The 22897-nt window shown below is 41.6% G+C and overlaps 1 protein-coding gene across 5 annotated transcripts; it reads right to left on the bottom strand.

The window, feature by feature from the left end:
• Window positions 1–513: 513 nt before the first annotated feature.
• samd13 (sterile alpha motif domain containing 13) lies at window positions 514–21998 on the bottom strand. 5 transcript variants are annotated; one of them, XM_042335407.1, is made up of 8 exons: window positions 21943–21998; window positions 16420–16555; window positions 13615–13715; window positions 9172–9253; window positions 4919–5062; window positions 1978–2071; window positions 1263–1374; window positions 514–930 (listed from the first exon to the last, which is right to left on the bottom strand). In XM_042335407.1, exons 5-8 carry the CDS (start codon window positions 5004–5006, stop codon window positions 787–789), a joined length of 438 nt encoding a protein of 145 aa, XP_042191341.1. In that variant the 5' UTR covers window positions 5007–5062; window positions 9172–9253; window positions 13615–13715; window positions 16420–16555; window positions 21943–21998; the 3' UTR covers window positions 514–786. The 5 variants fall into 5 exon arrangements, with proteins under 5 accessions (XP_042191341.1, XP_007885411.1, XP_007885408.1 ...); XM_007887220.2 differs by lacking the exon at window positions 21943–21998 and adding an exon at window positions 21461–21528; XM_007887217.2 differs by lacking the exon at window positions 21943–21998 and adding an exon at window positions 21190–21432.
• Between the last annotated feature and the right edge of the window lie 899 nt (window positions 21999–22897).

Genomic DNA, 22897 nt, shown 5'->3' with positions numbered 1-22897 from the left:
TAATCCTCTCCCTATTAAATACAAAACGTAGTATTTCTGTCACTTCAAAATTGTGTCATCAGACTAAGGCCCTTGTACCAATAAAATTAAAATTAGATAAAAGCCATACTGAGAGCATTCAAGCACAAAACTGCAACAAAACCACAAGAAATCTTCCAACATTGCAAAATCCACTTCTACCACATACAGATTACAATGAATATAAAATGATGTATTTTACAAATGTGAAAACACACATCTTTTAAAGAAGTTGGGGGAATAACCACGATTAAATAATAAGTATTGGTGGAGATAGGCTTGCATAATCATGCAGTTAGTTTTGTGATCTGAATGACTACCAGCGAACAGACCAGAGATGTACAGACAGAGAAGTGAACTGTTCAGGTGGTAGGTTAAAAAACAATACTGCTACAGAATGAATGGGCAACACAATAATAATCCTTGCAGTTTGATACAGCACCTTATCACATCGTCGAGACGTCTCAAAGCACTTCACAGAATAGACTGTAAAATGGATTGACTGTATATTTGGCGCGGCAGCCAATTGCGCACAAGTGGCCATATTAACTCCAGATGCGACCCTCTTTTGAGTTTGAAAAGCACCAAGACAATTTTGTACAACCCTTATATTTTGCACAGCATTTCCGTAACCCGTACTATTTCACTGAAATTAACATCAATTTCTCACTGTATTGATCTGATTGATCTGTCGTGCCACCACATTCCGCTACACCATGTCGGAGGCAGACAACAAATCAGACGGGAGTTCATTAGTCCAATTCAACACTATGAAGAGCTGTTCTTTAAATGACGCATCTGTAGTGCTTTCACGTGGTATTCATAAATCTTGAGTGCTGGGCCCAATTTGATTGACAGTCCAGTTAGCACATCACTTCTTTTCATTAGAAGTAAAGATTTGCCATCTATTTCCTACAAAACAGTTAAAAAAAATACTCCAAATATTTGTCGATTCTGATACCAGTATTCATTCCAAATTACACACAAAACAAATTATGCTCTGTGGTCGTTATCTATGGATAAATTACAATTCACAAATATTTTTGACTAACGCATCATCCACGTTTGTTTTAAAAAAAATCAATTCAAACAATTCATAACTACCAACATGGGCACAAAGCAAAATTAAATGGAAATAAAAATGTCCTTTTGAAGTAATATCACAAAAGAGAAGCGACCCTCGCTGGTTCTAAACAATAGAAAACACATCCACGGAAATGATTGATTAGAAATGGGATACCCACCTGCTCTTGAAAAGCAATAGCTTGTTCTTCAAACCCAGCTTTCTTGAAATAATTGAAAACATCTAAAATAGTCCACTCAGCAGGATCAAACGGTTTTCCGTTTTCAACTAAGCTAAAAGGAAACAAATGGCAAACTAAACCACAGACTGTAAAAGTGACAGCAGATTATACCTATAGATAAAACTGTCATACAACCAATAATCCATTAATCTCTACTAATAAATCACTCAAATGCACCATTCATCTGATATGGGTATTTTACTAGAGTGATGTGATAGTGAGATTTACTTCTTTTGAATTAAATGACATAATTTTCTTTGAAGATGGACAATGCTGGGAAATGCTACATTATCATTCGTTTAACCTCTGCAAATACGATTAAGGACCATGCACTCAGCACAGAATAAAAGGGAAATTATTACTTTGAAATTTAGAGTTGTGTTTTTTTTAAATAAAACATTCAGGATCAATCAGATGAAGTGCAATGGTTTTGTTTTCTTGGGTCATATTTACCGATTAATTCTTATGATTCATTTTGGACTGCAAAGGAAACAAAGTAACATAAGAATCGAAATGTAAGCTGTGTTTGTTGTTGTAAAAGAATGAAGATCGTGTTTGTATATAACTCAACGTTTCTTTCACCTGCAAATAAAACAGGATCACATCAAAATAATACAGGACCTGATGGTAGTGGAAGAACTTTAAAAAGACAAACTTTTTAGTGTCTAGAGAGCCGTTTTCATTATTCTCCATCTCGACTGGCGATGCTGAAGGTGTAGGAAGGCAAGAAGCACCTCTTACTTCAGGAACTAGGATGAAGGAACAAGTAACCATCGTTTAAGATTTCGAACAGAAAGTTTTAAAAGAGTTTATCTACATTTTATTGGTGTTAGGTAAAATACCATATAAACCGGACATGTTATCTGGCAAAGACAGTTACATTCACAATGCAAACTGATGCCCCACTTGCACTGCAGAATGCAACTTACACTGTGGGTATTTTGGTTTCCTCATTGAGCTTCAATTAATGTGCTTTACTTCACTGAACATGCCTGGATTACAAAGGGTTAAACCAAAACAGACACCCAGGTTATCTTTAACCCAATAATAGCATAGCTCTGCAACCAACCTTTGTAAACCAGAACAAAGAGTCATTCCGTTGAATATTCATAAGTCCTTATTAATTATGATACAAAATTAGACACAAATCAATGACCCTCAATTTCTCCTTCAATTAACACCCTACAAATAAATTACAAAATCTATTTTAAAATAACTGTCTTATGATTTCAGTGAGAGCTGAGTGAGTGAGAGGTAATTAATTAAAGGGTGGCCATAAAAAAAATTGCTAAGTGTTATCAAGTTATTATCAGCCACTTTCCTCCCTTCCTCTGGCACTCTCTCCTGAAATCCCTCCGGCTCTGTTTTCAAATCTCTTTTGAAGAAAAATCTGAATCTTTGGGCCCATCAAGGCAAGGGATATCAGTGGTTATGATGGATAGGTGAGGGGAGAATCAATCTCAACATTGGATTCTCTTTCATCTCATGAAGGCAACATTTAATTCTAAAACATTTTGTTTTGTTCAAAAATAAACTGACATTTGGTCTTCAGAACAGGTCTGATTTACTGTTCCTCTGATCCAGGGATAGCAATGACAATACAATGTACTTCAGTCAAAGTACTCGAAAATAATCCGTTCACAAATCACACTGCTGCACCACTGTGTACATGAGTGTCCTCTAACAGCAATACATTACAATGACAGGCAAGAAGCCTGTTTAACAAGCTGGTTTCTATACAACTCTATACACAAGATCGCAAATGTCTTTTTTTTTTAGAAACATGTTATTTGTTCAATTTAAATAGTATTTTATGCCAATCTGGCAATGTGGGTTTGAAAACAACAGAAGACCACGCACAAATCTAAAATCATTGTTTAGGTGACAATATTTCCCTTAGTAAGTATTCACCAATATGGTAAACCTGCAGATTATTAGATACGTGTCCCTGATCAAATGGCTAGATATTGTTAGCTGAAATCAAACTGTAGTCTTTCAAACTTACAATTCCCCCAGGCACTACAAATGTACAGCAAAACCAAGTACTCACTGAGGCCAAACCAAAAGAATATATTCAACGTTTGTTGACTTGCTGGCTTGTTGCCAACAGCACCAATATTCGCTACATAAGCATTAAACCAAGGTAGAAAAGCACAAGCCACCACTCCAATTCGAGGAAGCTCATTGGGGTAAGTGCAAACATACACAAGGCGTGCTATTACATCCTTTCAAACTTCCTCATCTGAGCAAACACCAAACTGTCCTCAACATCTACACGCAACAGTTCAAAGGTTCAAAGTACTGGCCCTTAATTTTTTTAAAAACATATATATTTTAAGATTTGTTTTTACACTTATGTGTGATAACGACTGGTATAAGGAATATGTGTAAAGGACTCAGAATTCGAAGAATAGGTTTCTTAGTAAAAAGTGAACTTTGATGAATTAGTTACTTTCATTTTCTAAAAAAAATGTCAAGAGCTGCCACAGCATCCAGGGCATCCACAGCCATTCTTAGAAAATGCAATGTGTGGTTTTATTTTGCTGATTGAAATGCCTATGTTCAAGAGAAAATAAAATTCTAGCGAAAGGAAAGTGAGTCAACGTTTTGGGTCCACGACCTGTTGTCAGAACTGAAGGGTTCCGAAACGTTGACTCACTTTCCTTTCTCCATAGATGCTGCCTGACCTGCTGAGTGTTCCCAGCGACTCCTGTTTTTCTTATTACTGCTAGGTATCTTTAGCTGCTCCCTATATACAGCGTTACAGGTGTTTGTTGCTTGCATCAGACCAATTCTGCCATCGCTGTGGGCACACTGCTGCCAAATCATCATCTGGAAGTTACTTTTACTTCTAAACTTCACCATGAATTAAGGTTAAAGACAGATAAAGTTTACTTCTTATAACAGTAATAATCCTTACATTCGACATAGCACCTTAACACATCATCAAAACATTTCAAAGTCCTACTGTAGAGTGTAGTGACTGTATTTTGTAGGCAAATGCAGCAGCCGATTTCTGCACAGGAATGCCTCACAAACAGCAAACTCTTTTGATCTGCTTGTTGGTCGGTCATTGGGAGAAACTCTCTTTTTTCCAAATATTGCTGTGGGATCTTTAACATCGAAATGGCAGACACAATCTTGGTTGAACTTCTTATCTGAAAGGCATCACCACCAGTACTACCCCAGTACTGCACCTGACTTTCAGCCCAGATTATGAGCTCCAAATACCAACGTGGGGCCTGAACCCACATCAAGCAAATAACTTTACAATATTAAGCGTGAATTTAAAATCCACATTGCATAACAAAATAACCTTTTCAATTTTCCCACAAATGGCAATATTACACACAAATGGCTATTGTGCTTCATGAAATAATTCAGTCAATATTATGCCGCTTCTGAATTCTAATGCATATAAAGCACAACTCTCGATTTTACAATTTAATCTAGTTTATTCCCCAAACTATCACATCAAGGTGACAGTCAGTAAGGAGATAAAATAATAATAATACATTGGTCTCAATTTGAATGTACTGAGATTGTATCTGTCCCCAGATACTGGTGTAAAATGAAACCTATTGGCAGTAATTTACCTGCTGCGCTCTGCTCGGGAACAGCTTCCTCCTCGGTCTTGTCATTTCTTACGGCTTGATCAGGAGACGAGAGTCGAACAAGTAACATCCTTTTTGCAGCTTCTTCCCCATGGTTTCCAATACATTCGCCATACAGCCACTGATCTGAAGAAAACACCAAGCAGTTACCAGTTGTGTTTTGTGGACCTTTGATACTATAAGCACAATGAGTTGTCTTAATTCTAGCCACATCGTATTACTTGTTGAGGATATAACTGACTGTGTATTGCAATGAGACTAGAGCCTTAAATCGTCAGCACCAATGAGGCAAACATTCCACAAAAGACTCAACTGAACCAAAGCAAGCAACACCATCTTAATTTCTGTTCAAACAGATTAAGTGATCAAATAACATTTTAAAAAAACACTACAATTCACAATTTCAGACACGAGTAAGCCCATACGTCTACACATTTTTATTCTTACTAAACAGCAAAACAAAAACACATTGTTTTGCATTTTCTTAAAAATGACAATGAACCCAGAAAAAACATCAATGATTAATTACCAATGGTAAAATAGAACAATCAAGGAAGAAAATTAATATCCAAACCCAACAGCTCATGAGTCAGGTTATCTGCCCGTTATGAGGTAATGCAGCCACTCAGTGCTCAGAACTCCAACCCAGTTACAAGCAGCTCTTTAATGTAAGACAACAAAGAGGAAGGTTTGATTGGGTGTTCGTAAAAGACATATGGTAACTGCTTTCCAATTGTCTAATGAGGCTACCATTTCTAATGTAATAGCAATGTAAATCCCCTCAGGCATTTTATCAAAATATACATCATTAAAAATCACTGCTTAAATCCATAATGTAAAACAATCATCCGTACAGACCTCACAGTATGCAGGAGCTCTCACACGACTGACGATACAAAATATTGCTTGCTGTACTGGAACTGCCATCAAGAGTTCAGTGTGGCAGCTCTCTACCATGACAACAAGAATTCCTTGTGCTATGAATAATAATCTAGAGACGAGTGTAAAATATGCAGAGCTCCACAAAATAAGTCAGCGCATTTTCCACTAAACTAAACCTCAACGTGGCCATGAATGGGGGGGGGCTAAATTGCACACAAATATGGAAATAATTTATGTGGAGAGAAATTCCATCTTGATCTAGATATTTTTTACGGCATCCAGAATTGTTTAATCCCGGCTAACCAAACCGTTGGGCAGGAAGAGGGGGAATTTCGGCTAAGTGTAATTACAACGTCGGTACTGGCATTCTTAGGCACTGGCTTTATTCTAATTCATATTGATAGACGTGTAATTCGGAATGCTTTTAGATACAAAGCTTCAAACTTCCCCCAATGTACGCTCACTCTATATCTGATCAGTGTGACAAGTGTGCCCTCTTCTGGATGACTTTTCTCTGTTCAGTCAGGTCAAGAAAACATTCTCACACAGATTTAACTATTGGAAAACTACCTGTGAAGCCAACGTTTCAGAATTTAGCTTTTCTCAACCTTCAAAAATAATGGTAGTGGGAGGAAATCTTGCAAGACAAGCCACGAGGTTCCATCTACATTGGACAGGAGATAGCTGACAAGATGGAAGCAGTACTCATCAGCTCCTGTTAATGTCTTCTCTCCTGTGGCTCTGACCTCCTCAACCTCCATGGCCTCTCCGCAAGATTTAACAAAGCTGTGCATAATCCAGCTGTCCTTAATAACCCACATCTGGTCCCAGACCAGGACCGTTTTTCTCAACCACCATCTCATTGCCCACCTCTGACCGTATCTCACACTCAACGCAACCGAAACCCTCGACTATTTCAATGCCCTCCCAGCTAGTCTCCCCAGCTCCACTAACCAAAAAATCCAACTGATACAAAGCTCCACCCGTTTACTTACCCGCTCTAAACTCTGTATCTCCATTACACCAGTCCTCATCAGGCTCCACTGGCTCCCTATCACAGAACGTATTGAATTCAAGATCCTCACACTCATCTACAAATCCCCTCATGCCCTGGTCCTTCCCTACCTATCCAGTCTACGTGCTCCCAACTCCACCACCCACCGACTCCGCTCAACCAGCTCCAGTCTCCTGCTTGTCCCTCGTCCCCTCCAATTCACAATTGGTGGCTGTGCTTGCAGCCACTATGCCCTGAAACTTTGGAATTTTTTCTCTCAATCCTTCTGCCTTGCCCCTCCTTCCCAATTTTCAGATCATGCCTGAAAACCTTCCTCTTCGGCCAGGCTTACGGTCACCTCCCCAGAGCTTGGAGTCAGGCTCCACTACTATTGAGCGTTCATGCTAAATAAATACAAATTGTTGTATATTTTACACCTGCAATCAGATTAGAGGGGGGAAAAAAGAGGGAGCAAAACAACACCTTACCGATTTCCCATCTGAGTTAGATGTTAGTTATAAGGTAGAAGTAAAAGATTAGATCTTCCTGATCTGTATGACTCCACTACTCACTGGATAAATTCACTGAGCCATCAGGGAAAATCAAAGCTTACTTTCAAATCCTTTTTCAAATCACTTTCACCATCTTAATTTAGCCTTGCTTCGTCTTTTTAATCCCACAGTTCCCCATCATCATGACCCTACCCAAGCATCTGGTGGTGCATTACATTTTTGCCCATGATGGGAAAGAAACAGGCAGTGACAGTACAGACTAAAAGTATTCAGAGACCAAAATTTGACAAGAATCTTAAGCCAGGAAAAATCAAAATCATAGGGTTTGGGATATATCTATGAGAAAAACAGAAGGAAGAGAGGTTTAGGATTTATCTCGGCCAGCATACTATCATGAAAATTATCCACCAAATAGTATCATCCTCAACAGTCTGTTTGTAATCTACTCCATTTAATAAAACATCTGACCAAGAGGTATGCCAATTTTCTTCTCTTGACTGCTACCTGCAAAGGGCAGCCATAAACTTAGGTTTTAGGGAACAGAACATTCAGTAAATTTTAAAGTAACAGCAATTATAAATATTTGGTTCAAATGTTATTATTTGGATTGTTTTCAAAACTGTGAGTAATTTGTGGCTGCTGGTGCCTGTGGGAAGGGAATGGTTTTGAGAGGCAACCTTCGCTACAAAAACACGATCAAAAATGTTTTGAGCCTCAACATTAGCATGACTGCATTCCCGATTTGTTATCTTGGTTCAATATTATGTTAGCTAGCTCCTCCCAAGGGAAAGTGAAACAGCCGAACAACTCCAGAATATCCCCAGTCTGTACTGAGTTAATTGATTTCAAACAGGTCAGAAATAAGGGTGCTAGAATCAGCCTCAGTATTCCTGAGCTGGGTGGAAACTCAGGCAGATTCTTGCTTCTTATTGCTTTTCAGTGGCTCTAGCTAGGAACTGAGTGTGTGAAGATGTTAAGTAAGTTTTAGTTGAATAGCCTATTGTCAAGGTTTACAAATGAGTGTAGGTCATGCTTCCGAAAACCATACCTCAGCATTAAGGAAGATTTTTTTTAAATAAAAAAAGGCACAGAAATTCTTATATTTGATTCCAAGTAAAATATGAATTTCATAAATTTCTAGGAATTTATTTTATTTCCACAAATTAGTCACAAAGAAAAACAAAACATTCTGACAAGTGCTTCGGAATACTCGGATCATTGAGAAAATCATCCCAAACTATTACTGATGCCATCAACACTGCCCTGTTATGCAAGTCTTTTCATTTCTCAGTCCAAAAGTCCAGTAATACTGTGAATAAGATCCTAAATATCTTTCAGGAAACAAATCTGGAAATAATTTGTTAAATAAAGGACAAGAAAAGACTAGACATCTTAAGTCAGTTGTTTCAGATTTAATGGCTGGAAATAAAAGTATATTAACCAGATGATTATCAATGTTCCTACTCCTAAACATCAAGGGAACAGTTAATCATGTGGATAAAACAGCAGTGGGTCTGGTTCTGGGAAACCAGGTATTGCGACATTGTTATAAGAAAAATCTACTTTAGGCAAATAATATTATATTCATTTTTCTTTGCTTGCCTTTTTTTTAAAATCACATACAAAAGCACCCCTGATCTAGGAGTTCCACTAGTCTAGCATTAAAGTTACTAAGGGCACGGGAACAACAACAATTTGCATTTATATAACGCCACTCACGCAGGGTAGCCTCCCAGAGCCCCGGAAGAAAATCTTTTGCGCAGTCCCAGCTGGGCTGAGTGTGAGAGCGACATTTAATCCCATCATTAGGAATCTGATCCATTACAAGAGCAGAGAATGACCCCTACCTGTTGAATGTCCTGATGCACCTGGTGTGTGGCCATTTATGCCATGAGATTTCCTGTGGTCTCCACAGTTCGAAAATGTTGACTGCAATCAGAGAGTGGATATGAATATGTGAAATGAATGATCACCTAGTAACTCTAAATATTATCAATACTCAAATTTAAAGGTTTTCATGTTATTGAGTTGTTTTAAGAGGCTACGGAATAAATGATGCTTCATGCAATAGTAAATAAAGATTTACATCAAAAAGCATATCCCATTAAGATGACATAGCAAGTATGTTACAACACAGTATCTGATGCTGGAAAATGACTGATTTTATATTTGAAAAAAATATTACATTTGATCTAACGCCTTTCAAGACGCCATCTCAAAGTGCTTCACAGGATTTACCGTAAAGTCTATTTTGAAGGCAAACGCTAACTTGTGTACAGCAACGTTCCACAGACAGCCATGAAGTAAATAACAAATTTTATTTGGGGGAATTCTTGGTCAGGATATTCCTTTTTCTTTTAATAGTACCATGGGATTTCATGTCCATCTAAACACCCAGATGTGTCCTTAATTTTAATGTCTCATCCGAAAGATGGCAGGCCCAAAATGCAGTATACATCCTGCCCTGCACTGAAGTATCAACGACTTGCAATTGATGGTAAAACAGCTTCCTTCACACGGATACACTCTCGGAACGCTGACATCAGCCTAACTATGTGAGTTAGGCTAGAATCAATTCAAAGACCCGTTTATGGATTGTAAATCCACAATCTTCTGATTCCGAGGCGATAATGCTACTAACCGAGCCAGACTGACACAATAGTTAAAGTGAAGTTACAGATTCTGAGTACAGACTCGCTGCGGAATGAGATTCCAGGGAGCACCCAGCACCATATCTTACAGTTCCGGTTTGAACAATTCCAACAACACTGAACTGCCTCAGCGCTCTTGAAATAAAACATGTGCAAACGAGTTAAAATGCACTTTTGTTCCATCAATAGCACCAAAATAGAAAAAAAATGAAAAAAGAGCAGCACAAGCTCCTACTTTAGTTACAATACAAATACAAAAGCAAAATAGGACCTTTCATTGCGTTCATATGACTGGAGTCTTTAAAATTACACAAGGCAAAATTCTGCCAAGGTTCCGATTTCTACCTCTTAGTCATTAACTAAACCTAATCAGAAACGCCTGGGCATAAATGTAATTAAATTTATTTAGCCCAGCTCACACACATCAAACTCGTTAATTATCTGTGGAGGAGTTAAGGGACCATGATAATGGGTTAAACTGACTTATTCAGATTATGTTGCACTGAAGACGGCAACCTCAAAGTATGCTCAGGAGCTCATTTTTAGAAGACTTGAAAGGAAGAAAACAGGGTTATCAATCTCAGAGGAAAAGAAATCCTGCTGTTTTACCACCAATTTAGTACTGGAAAGGCTGGTACTGAAAATAAACAAAGCGGGAATCAGTGGAAGAATCTTACAATGGATACATAATTGTTTGACTGATAGAACCCAGAGGGTTGTGGTACAGGGAATGTCATCTGTCTGAGAGAATAAGGCCAGTGGGGTTTCCATAGGGGTTTGTTTTGGGACCTTTTTTGTTCAATATCTTAAATGATCTGGAGCTGGGAGTAAGAAGCACAGTGGCTAATTTTGCAGATGAAGGTGGTAGACAGCAAAGCTGAAGAGGATAGGTTACAGGGGATTTGAATTTACTTGGGAATTGGGCAGATCGATGGCAGATGAAATTCAATGAGGAGAAATACAAAATGCTTCATATGGGGCAAAAAAGAAATCCAGGAAGAGGCTATTATCTAAATGGAAAGAAAATAATATGTATGGAAAAATGGAAATGAAAAATGAAAAAGACCTGGGATCCCGATTGACAATAAAATGAAGCTATCACAACAATGATCGGTGACAATGAGTAAAGCAAATAAATTGTTGGGATGTATTAAATGGTCAAAATTGGGTTCAAATAGCAATGTATTCCTGCCACTTTATAAATCATTGGTGCAACCGTACTTGGAGTACTGTGTACAGTTGTGATTGCTCCAGTACAGGAGGGATATAACAGTGATTTAGAGGACACAAGGGCAACCAGAATGATGGAGGGGATGTAGGGACTGGATTAGGAGGAACGATTATGTAAACTGGACATGTTCACACTGGACAAGGTTGAGAGGTGATGTGATTGCTGTTTTTAAAGATACTAAAGGGACTAGATAATGCAGACGATGACAAGCTGTTTAACCTTGCCCAGAATGGTAGAACCATGGCCTGCGCTTGAAGGGAATAAACTCAAAACTAATCTGTAGAAACATTATTTCAGTGAGCAATTCGTAAATCTATGGAACAGGTTCCCTAGGGAGGCAGAAAGTGTTCATTCATTCAAATCTAATAATCTTATTAGATAAGATTTTTTTTCAGAAAATAATATTTGGGGATACAGTATACGATTGAGTCATGATATATGGCAAGGGAGAAACAGGCAACTTGGACCTATGGTTCCCAAAGCTTTCCACCACTGGCGGGTTTTCCTTGTTTCGTGCCCGAATCTGTTGTAGTGTAATCGATAAATCGATTGCCATGATTCCTCAACACAGCATGGGACTACCAGGATGGTAGAAGGCGAACTAGATGGAACTTGGTCTTTTATTGTCTTGCAGTTTCTATGTTTACATTGAAGCCAGCACACTTTTGGTATCTATTTGCCAGCAGCACAGCACTGAATGATACCAGTGTCTGATCACAGGAAGCCTATGTAATGGGTGAGCCCAATTACATTGGGGATAGTTTGTAGGTTTTTAAGACTAAAGTGGCATCCATTTGCATCAACAAGGTTCCATATTTAAATATCTAAAAGTTGTGATCTGCCCCTCAACATTCAGGAATGAAATTCCAATTTTCATAATTTAGGCTGACACTTTAATGCAGACCTGGAATACAGCTACACTGTTAGGAACATAGGATAGGAACATAGGAACAGGAGGAGGCCATTCAGCCTTTCAAGCCTGTTTAATTAGATCATGGCTGATCTGTACTTCAACTAATCCTTTCAATTCCAATTTCTCCAAATATCCCTTAATACTCTGACCAACAAAAAAATCTATCGACCTCACTTTTGAAGGTGTGGATAGATCCAGCATTCATGGCCTTTTGAGGGAGACAATTCCAGATTTCTACCACCGTTTGAGTGAAAAAATGTTTCCTGATTTCACTCTTAAATGGCCTGGTTCTAATTTTAAGACTATGCCACCTTGTTTTGGATTCCCTCACCAGAGGAAATAGCTTCTCTGTATCTACCCTATCAAATCCGTTTATCATAAATACCTCAATCAAATCACCCCTCGAACTTCTAAACTCAAGTGAATACAATCCAAGTTTACGCAGCCTTTCCTTGTAACTTAACCCTTTTAGGCCTGGTAACATTCTGGTGAACCTGCGCTGCACCCCCTCCAGAGCCAATATACCTTTCCTGAGGTGTTGTACCCAAAACTGAACGCAGTCTCCAGATGGGGTCTTACGAACGCTCTCTACAGCTGAAGCATAATTTCTTCCCCTTTGTATTCCAGGCCCTTGAGATAAAGGTCAACATTCCATTCATCTTTTTGATTCCTTTTTGCACCTGGGAACTAGTTTTTGGTGATTTATGGATTTATGGATATGGACACCCAAATATGGACTACTGGAGTCCTGTAGCTCAGTGGTTAGAGCACTCGCTTTGCAAGCGAGAGACCTGAGTTCATTTCCAGGAAGGGCGAAACCTTGGGCAAGTTTCCTCACTCCACACAGAGCCTAATAATAATCCCTCCAAAACCAAAACAATAATAAATTGGTCATTTTCAATCTACGACTGTTTGTGGGACATTGCTGCGCGCAATTGGCTGCCCCGTTTGCCCACAAATATACAGTCAATTCACTTTACAGTATGTTCTGTGAAGCGCTTTGAGACATCTAGAAGACGTGAAAAGCACTATATCAAATGCAAGGATTATTATTATTATTAAATCTCTTTGCTCCTCCACAGTTCTTAATTTCTCCCCATTAAGAAAATATTATTTTGCTTGTCATACTTCGTTGAGATGGTAAACCTAGGTGAATTGTGCCTGTTCAGATGGATATTAAAGATCCCATGGCACCATTTGAAAAGAAAAGAAAGTTTTTCTTCAATGTCTGACCAACTTTCCTCCAGATGTAACTGGTCATTCACTTCATGGTTATTTTTGGGACTTGCAATAAGGAATTGGCTGCTGTGCTTGTCCTCAAATACAATTATGCTACTTCACCTTAAAAATTTAGGTAATGTATCAAATGCAAGAATGATACCTTACCAACAACAACGTTCAACAATTATAGTTTGTTTACTCAGAAAGAGCCTCAAACTATTAAGCATTTCAAAACATCAACCTTCTGTACTTTTCTATTAAATCTAGCACTTACAGATCGAGTTGGATGGGAAGAACCAGAAATCTTATTCTTGCAGTTAATTTGAGAGGAAGAACATTGCACAGATTCAGTCTTGTGCGTATCTTTCTTCAAACCTGTCAAAAATTATAAAGTTAGTACAAATACAAGAAACTCTTCTGTGAATCAAAAAACAGCAGTGGATCAAAAGTCATCAAAACTGGAAGAACAAGCACATTAAATCCAAGACTGGATTGGTTTTAAATTCACTGGATATCCAGATTTTATTCTATTAATTGAGTCTTATTTTTCTTCTGTCTCCTGTTCCATTTCCCCCCCCCCCCCACCCCCAGTTGATTTATGTTGTAGGACTGAAAACAGAAACAACATTGCTTTGTTGCCATGACAGATCGGAATGATGATAGACACATAACGCCATCTATAGCATGAATAGAGCCAAATGGATGGGTATTACAGTGAAACTTGTATACTTCTCCTTTATAAATTATACAATCACCGAAGCTGTACAATCATGCGAGCCCCATTCAATTTCCTATCAAAACCAGCTTAGATTTCTTTGCACTCGTATTAGTCACCTCCTAACTCGTAACGCCACCTCATACTCACCACTGCTCCCCCACTTACCGACTGCATTGAAATGTGGGAAATGACGGAATGACCCCCCCTCCCCCGCTTTGGGTTGCTGTTGGCTCAGATTAGCTGCCACAATGTATCTTTATAACATTCATTTTAAATTGTATTTTGTAAAGTACTTCAAGATGTTTATTTATACACAAAATATTTGTTAGGTCAGGGTACCGAGGGATGTGGGGGAAGGGTGGGTAATTGGAGTTGAGGTACAGATCAGCCGTGACCTTATAGAATGGCAGAACAGGCTTGATGGGCTGAATGGCCTACTCCCGTTTCCATATAAAAAGCTCTATATAAATGCAAGTTACTATAACTATCATAGGTCCAAGTCTCAGTCATGAACGGACAGTATGCTAATCCATTCCTAGTGCGTTAAAACACCACAAATTGCTAAAATCCAGCAGTGCATAGAATGACATCTGTGTTCCTTAGCTATAGGTGAAACTGATGTTTACTTAAAGCTTTTAAAATTCTAAGTCACTTGCATAGATAACCCTCACACAAAGATAGGAGGTGTGGGGGGTGGGGTGGAACTAGTTAAGAATTATATTCTGCTTAATTAGTGGTATGTAAATATGCAATGTCGGTTACGTTAGTTTTGCTTTGTGGGATCCGAGTGGTTCTCTGCCTCCTCAGTTATCCTGCTTCAAAGAACTGACCTTTAAATTGAAGGGTGGTCAGATAATCATGTGAGACGACTGCAGGCCTCAGCCTGCTGGCAAGTAAAGCCTGTGGACTTCGTTGTCAACAACTCCCGATTCAAACTATTTCAAACTACATATAAGTTATTAAAAACAGAATAACATATCATTGTCTATAGTTAGTCATTTTGGTAAGTAACAGCATCTTTGATTTTTTTTGTGGCAAATTATAACTTTAATCGATGCCGTCGTCAATAGGCTTGAGAATTCCACTGACCACTTTTAAGTGAATTCTTGAGGTCAAACAGATGAGGGAGGCAACCTCTGAGAAATCAACCTCATTCCTATTTCAGCCACCCAGGGTCAGCATCAAGTACACTGAGGTCAGATAAATTAAGGGTCCAATGCAGGGTAAACCATCCTCTACTCTTCCCAGAATAATATACCCGATTCCCAATCCTAGGAAAGCATCCTCTCCTACTGCCTGCACGTAATTAATAATAATAATAAATTGGTCATTCAATCCATGACTGTTTGTGGGACACTGCTGTGCGCAATTGGCTGCCGTGTTCCCCCACAAAATATACAGTCAATTCACTTTACAGTATATTCAGTGAAGCCCTTTGAGACGTCTCGAAGACGTGATAAGGCTCTATACCAAATACAAGGATTATTGTTATTGTTACCAGTGTCATATTTTTCACAACAGACATGCATGCAACCTCTGCAAGTGAGATTAATCACAATTGTTACCTATTCAGGGACATTTTTGTTTTAGCCTATGGCCACTGGAAATAGACAGTCAATTATTTTTAAGGACGAACCATAAAGCAACAGAGAACCCCATTTTCTCAGCATTTGGGGTGGAAAACATCATCCTGACGTGAAAGGCGCTATATTGTTGTTGTTGATTTGAACCTAACCTATTTAACACCCAATACTGACTCTACATAGTATATCTTATGAAGTGCTTTGAAATGCAACAACAATCTGATATGGCACTATATCAAATGCTAGGGTTATTATTACTACTAAAATAATCCTCAAACTATTATACAATACAAATTACATTTGTATAGTGCCTTTCACATCGGGAGAACGTCCCAAGCGCTGGACAGTCAGGAATTTGGACCCGAGCTGGGGGTCGGGATTAGGGTGCAGGGTAGGGAGGGTAGCCGAAGGCTCAGTCAGAGGAGGGTTTGAAACGCGCCTTGAAGGATTTAAGGGAGGGAGTGAGGCGAAGCAAATGTGGGATGGAGTTCCATAGGATGAGGGCAGAAAGACTGAAGGCCTGGCCGCCAATGGTGGAGTGTTCCGGGCAGGGGACGTGGAGCCTGCTGAGCGGAGGGAGCGGACAGGTTGATATGGGGTCAGCAGATTGCAGAGTAATCAGGGGTAAGGCCTGGAAGGCTTTGAAGGTGAGGATGAGGATTTTGAACACATGTTCAAACAATCCCATGTTTCTGAAATACTCCAGATGAAGCACTAATTCTTTCTGCTTACAATCTTAAATTTTTTATAAAAAAATACAAGCGATCGAAAACTCAACCTGGGTCAGGACATTCTTGAATGTCTTTCAATTGCTCTTTCACACACTTGCTTGCTGGAGAGGCTGCATCTGATGGAGGGTTGCTCAATGAAGCACTACCCTCAAACGATTTCTCTCTTCGACTCCTCTGATATCCCTAGATTCAATTACAAAGACAAAAAAAAATTATATTGATAGCCATGGATCTCCGAACTCTACAGTATTTAAGTTTTTTTTACTCAGTTGCTTAAGCAGGTAACATCTAAAACATCATATACACAGACTGTTGCATATGATTGTATGGATTACATGTACTTTTAGCTGAAAAAGCATTCTCTGTTACTATGTTTAGTTGAAAGTACACTCAACCCCCAGCTAACCTCACTAATGGAGGGAGATCTGGTCAGATTTTCCAGCTAAGTGTTAATGAATTTAAAAATCAATAGAATAAAATAAACTGTAGCATGTAAATCCCACCTAACATTTAAAACGAAGAAAAATCAAAGCTGCCAAAGCCCTCGTCATGCCTTCGTCAACTCCCGCCTCAACTACTCAAATACCCTCCTGGCCTGACTCCCCTGCTCCACAATTCACAAATTCAGCTAATCCAAAACTCCGATGCCTGCAATTCTCATCCGCACTAAACTCCATACCTCCGTTACTGCAGTCCTTGTCAAACTCCACTGGCTCCCTGTCAGAGAGCGGATTGATTTCAAGATCCTCACTCTTGCATTTAAATCCCTTCATGCCCAGGCGGCCCCCCCACCCCGTCTCTCCAACCTGTCTCTCCCTATACAACTACTCGCTGCTTCCGCTCGACTAGCTCCGGCCTCCTCCTTGTCCCCTGGACCCTCTGGCCCACCATTGGTGGCGTGCTTTCAGCCACTACGCCCCGAAGCTGTGTAATTCTCTCCTTCAATCCCTTTGCTTTGCCCCCTCTCAACCAATTTTCAGGTCGCCCTTGAAGATCTTCCTCTTTGACTGTGTCTATGGTCACTTCCCCCTCCCCCTGGCTCGGCATCGGGCTCCGCCACTGTTAAGCGCTCCGAGACGCCATCCGGGGTGAAGGCCGCTAAATCCGTGTTGTTGTTGTTGATGAATGGCATTTGCCAGTCATGAAAACATCAATGCTGGGCAGTGAGATCTTTTCACTCTCCTTTAACCTTTGGAGTAAGAATGGGTGGATCCAAATACAAGGTCTATGGTTACCATTACCTGTGAATTGCAGTTCAGGGTACCCAACAACGAACACACAAAACTGAGTGCCTTTCTGTCAATTGGTAATTGTGAAAGAAAAGCAACAAAATAAAAAAACAAACACTAAACTACAAAACATAGATACACTTGGAATGGATTTTGTTTAATGAATATAATAATAATAATCCTTGCATTTGATATAGCGCTTTTCACGTCTTCTAGACGTCTCAAAGCGCTTCACAGAATATACTGCAAAGTGAATTGACGGTATATTTGCGGGCGAACACGGCAGCCAATTGTCCCAAGTGTCCTACAAACAGTCGTAGATTGAAGATGACCAATTTATTATTGTTTTTGGTTTTGGAGGGATTATTATTATTAGGCGTGTGGAGTAAGGAAACTTGCCCAAGGTTTCGCCCTGACCTGCCTGGAATTTAACTCAGGTCTCTTGCTTGCAAAGGGAGTGCTTTAACCACTGAGCTACAGGACTCCACACTCATATACATATCTAAAACGCCACAAAAAACACACTGCACGTGGTATAGTGAGTGTGTGAGTGTGGGAGAGGGGGGGGGTGTTGTGTTCTATTTGTAGAACTCTCGGTAATTTGTTTTGGTTACTCTTTAAGCATCGGTTTCCACACGTCAAGGCACTTGCTATTCCATGTTTTGAGAAGGGTTAAAGTGTGTTTATTTAAATATATACTTATACCTCAGTACAGTCTATTAAAAAAAAGCAGAAGTAAAGGAAGTAACAGATTAATTTACAATGTCATGTAGCCCATTACTCCTGGGATTTGCCATAATAGCTTCAGCAAAATCTTACAGGTACAATACATACGCACAAATGTTACGACACAGAGAAAACAATCACACAACAGGAAAGAAATCTTCTATGAGATCTGCCATACTTGGGGAAAAAAAACCTGATCACAGTGCTTCCGACATAAATTACAGAAAAAAATTCACGCACTGTCAAGAATTTATGACCCTATCTCCCATTTACGTTAATGCTTTACAGTAAGTCTACTTTACAGTTTTTAAAAATATATATAATTATAGTGTGACTAGGTGCCTTCCACATTTCATGGAATACAGGCTATTAAATATCCCTTGATCTGTTAAGTTACTGAACAATTAATTAATTTTATTGCGTTTCGCCCACAAAACATACATTCAATTCACTTTACAGCATATTCCGTGAAGTGCTTTGAGATATCTCGAAGACGTGATAAGGCGCTGTATCAAATGTAAGGCTTATTATTATGGGGTGGGGGTGGGGGGGGGGAGGGGTGAATGAAACATGTAGACAACTCTTCAAACCTACAATTTGAGACCTGCATTAAAAACCATGGCTCTGCCCTGACTCGAAAAGTAGTGGGGCTCCTGCCAGCCTGAGTCACACATACCTTGTCCCAGCGCAGCAGCAACAACAGCATCACTCTCTCTCTCTCTCTCTCAACGAGGAGCTGTAAATCAACCCCACACCCTGGGAATTGTAGTCTCAAATCCCCCTTTTGCTCCAATCGGAGGTTGAGGGGATGGACTACAACTTCCAGCCAGCTCCATCCTCATCATCACCATCATATATATCATCATCATCATCATCCCGACCCTACAAACTGCACAGACCTTTTGTCTCCAAAACAGCAGCAGCCACTTTCCTCCTCCAAACACACACTCACGCACACACTCACTCACTCACTGCAACGTTGGAGCAGCAGTGAGTGAGTGTTGCCATAATGCAGTATATCCCCCCCCCCACCCCCTGTCCACGGAGAAAAGCGAGAGACAAAGGTCTGTATCTGTAATATAAAGCCATCTCAGTGTGTGGGGAGCAAAGACTTGGATCACCTCCTCCAGCCTCTGGCATTCCCAGGAAATCACAGATTTGTGGAGAAGAATTGTGGGATTTGCAGTCCAGGTTCCCACAGACAAGAGTGGGAGGGAAAGAGGGTAACAAGGAAAGAGAAGAGGAGGTTAACCCCCCCCCCCCCTCAAAAAAAAAAAGCTGGAATGGGCACCTTTTGGGGGGTTTAAAAAGAAGAGGTGTAACCAAAAGCCATGTGTTGCAACTATTAGACGCATTGGCAGTACAACACCCCCCACCCCCCCCCCCGCACACACACACTCACTGTACCACATGCAGCGTGTTTATTGCAGCGTTTTAGATATGTATATGATTGCATTCATTAAACAAAATTAAAGCAGAGTTAAAATCCCGTAGAGCCAAGGAGTATTGAGCCACACACACACACACATCCATACACAGGCCAGTGAGGAAACACACACACACACAACACACACACACACATCCATACACAGGCCAGTGAGGAAACACACACACACACAGGTCAGTGAGGAAACACACACACACAGGTCAGTGAGGAAACACACACACACACACACACACAGGGCAGTGAGGAAACACACACACACACACACACACACAGGCCAGTGAGGAACACACACACACACACAGGCAGTGAGACACACACACACAGGTCAGTGAGGAAACACACACACACACACACAGAGCAGTGAGGAAACACACACACACACACAGGTCAGTGAGGAAACACACACACACACACACAGAGCAGTGAGGAAACACACACACACACACACAGGTCAGTGAGGAAACACACACACACACACACACACACACAGGCCAGTGAGGAAACACACACACACACACAGGTCAGTGAGGAAACACACACACACACACAGGCAGTGAGACACACACACACACACAGGCAGTGAGGAAACACACACACACACACAGGCAGTGAGGAGACACACACACACACACACAGGGCAGTGAGGAAACACACACACACACACACAGGTCAGTGAGGAAACACACACACACACACAGCGACACACACACAGGTCAGTGAGGAAACACACACACACACACAGGTCAGTGAGGAAACACACACACACACACACACAGGCCAGTGAGGAAACACACACACACAGGTCAGTGAGGAAACACACACACACACACAGGGCAGTGAGGAAACACACACACACACAGGGCAGTGAGGAAACACACACACACAGGTCAGTGAGGAAACACACACACACACACAGGGCAGTGAGGAAACACACACACACACAGGGCAGTGAGGAAACACACACACACACACAGGTCAGTGAGGAAACACACACACACACACAGGCAGTGAGAAAACACACACACACACACAGGCCAGTGAGGAAACACACACACACACACACACAGGTCAGTGAGGAAACACACACACACACACAGGTCAGTGAGGAAACACACACACACACACAGGGCAGTGAGGAAACACACACACACACACACAGGGCAGTGAGGAAACACACACACACACACACAGGGCAGTGAGGAAACACACACACACACACACACACACAGGTCAGTGAGGAAACACACACACACACACACACAGGGCAGTGAGGAAACACACACACACACACAGGTCAGTGAGGAAACACACACACACACACACACAGGGCAGTGAGGAAACACACACACACACACACACAGGGCAGTGAGGAAACACACACACACACACAGGGCAGTGAGGAAGCCAACACACACCATCACGTGTGTGTCTCCCCACCCAGAGGCCGCTCCGCTCTCTCTGCTCCGCTCTCTCTGCGCTGCGCTGCGCTGTCTGTTGTACCAATCCCGTTCATTTGTTCTTTTCTTGTTGCAATGCATTGGAAACACCCAGTGATTCTTAAACCATTTGTCTCTCTTCCTGAACACACCCCCATCGCCCTTTACACACACACACACACTCACACACTCACACATACACTCAGCCCAACCCTCCAAATAATAGCTTCTTTTTTTTTAAAAAAAATACCTGGATTTGCAGTTCAATCACCAAGTGAGTGAGTGAGTGTTTGCAAATGTGAAAGGATTTTTTTCCCCCTCTTTCTCTCTCTCTCTCTCACTCACTCACTCTCCACGGTTCCCTCTTTGGTTCGCATCAGTGTCTGGGCAATGGGTCACAGCCCCACACACACACACATGTACACACACACACACACACACATGTACACACACACGTACACAATGCGCTGCAATGCCAAACACACAGGGAAACACATACACACACACACACCTCCCACTGTATATATACAACATATACATATATAACATATACACATGTCTACACACCACTGCACACGCACACATGCCCCAACGCGCGCACACACACACACGCGCGCGCGCGCACACACACACACACACGCGCGCGCGCGCGCACTAAAAGAAAATGAAGCCGCTGACAATCAGCGCTAAACACACACTCACACACTTACACACACACACTCACTCACACACCTTGTGGGTCGCAGCCCTCGCCGTTGCCGTTGCGGTGGCGGTGGCGGTGCCGGGCTCGGGCTCGGGCTGACCCTCCGCGGGCCGCTCCCTGTGGTCCGGCGGCTGCGGGAGGCAGTAGTTGCCGGTCAGACTGTGCACCAATCTGCCGCGGCTCACCTCGCGCTTCAGGGCGACCTGCAGCCTGGCCCGCGGGACCTTCCTGTGCGGGTCCTGGGCGCCCATGTACTTCTCGATCTCCTTGACGGCCACTCCTCGGCGGAGGAGCCCCTTCTTACCCCCTTCGCGGGGGGGGACCGAGTGCTGCTGCTGCTGTTGGCGCAGCAAATCCGCCACCGCTTTGGCGATCCGATTGCTCTCGGCGTCGGCGGCGGCGGCGGCGGCGACGGGTTTCTTCCGCTGTTTGTTCTTGTACCACTTGGCCGCGTTGCGGTAGCTGTTGGAGCCCTTGTAGGCGACTTTGATGACCAGTTCGGCTCGGACCAGGTTTTCCAGCTGCTGCTGCGTCTCCGCCGGCGAGAGCCCGTGTCTGCGCTCGATCATCCGGCAGATCCGCTCCAGGTCGGGTCTGGCTTTGCGGGAGCGCAGAGAGTCGATGGTCTCCAAGATCCACTCTTTATATTTCACCTCCATTCCCCCCCACTACCACCACCACCACCACCTCCACACACCCCCACCACCACCTCCACACCTCTCCCTCCCCTCCTTCCCCCCCTCCTCTACTAACCCCTCTCTCCCCCCACTCCACTACCCCCTCTCTCCTCCCACTACCCCCCCCACACACACACACACCCACACACCCCCTCCGCTCGGAAATAACTCCCTGTTGTCGAGCGAAACAACTTCTCTTTCAAAAAAAAATCTCCCTCTCGGCGTTATCATTCAAAGAAAAAAAAAGCCCCTTTTTTTCCCTTTTTTCTCCACCCAATACACACACATATATATATGTATATATATA

This window comes from Callorhinchus milii, unplaced genomic scaffold, assembly GCF_018977255.1.
Source record: "Callorhinchus milii isolate IMCB2004 unplaced genomic scaffold, IMCB_Cmil_1.0 Scaffold5, whole genome shotgun sequence".
NCBI classification, from domain to species: Eukaryota; Metazoa; Chordata; class Chondrichthyes; order Chimaeriformes; family Callorhinchidae; genus Callorhinchus; species Callorhinchus milii.
Note: the sequence above shows the minus strand (reverse complement) of the source record. Positions and strands in the feature narration are given on the sequence as shown.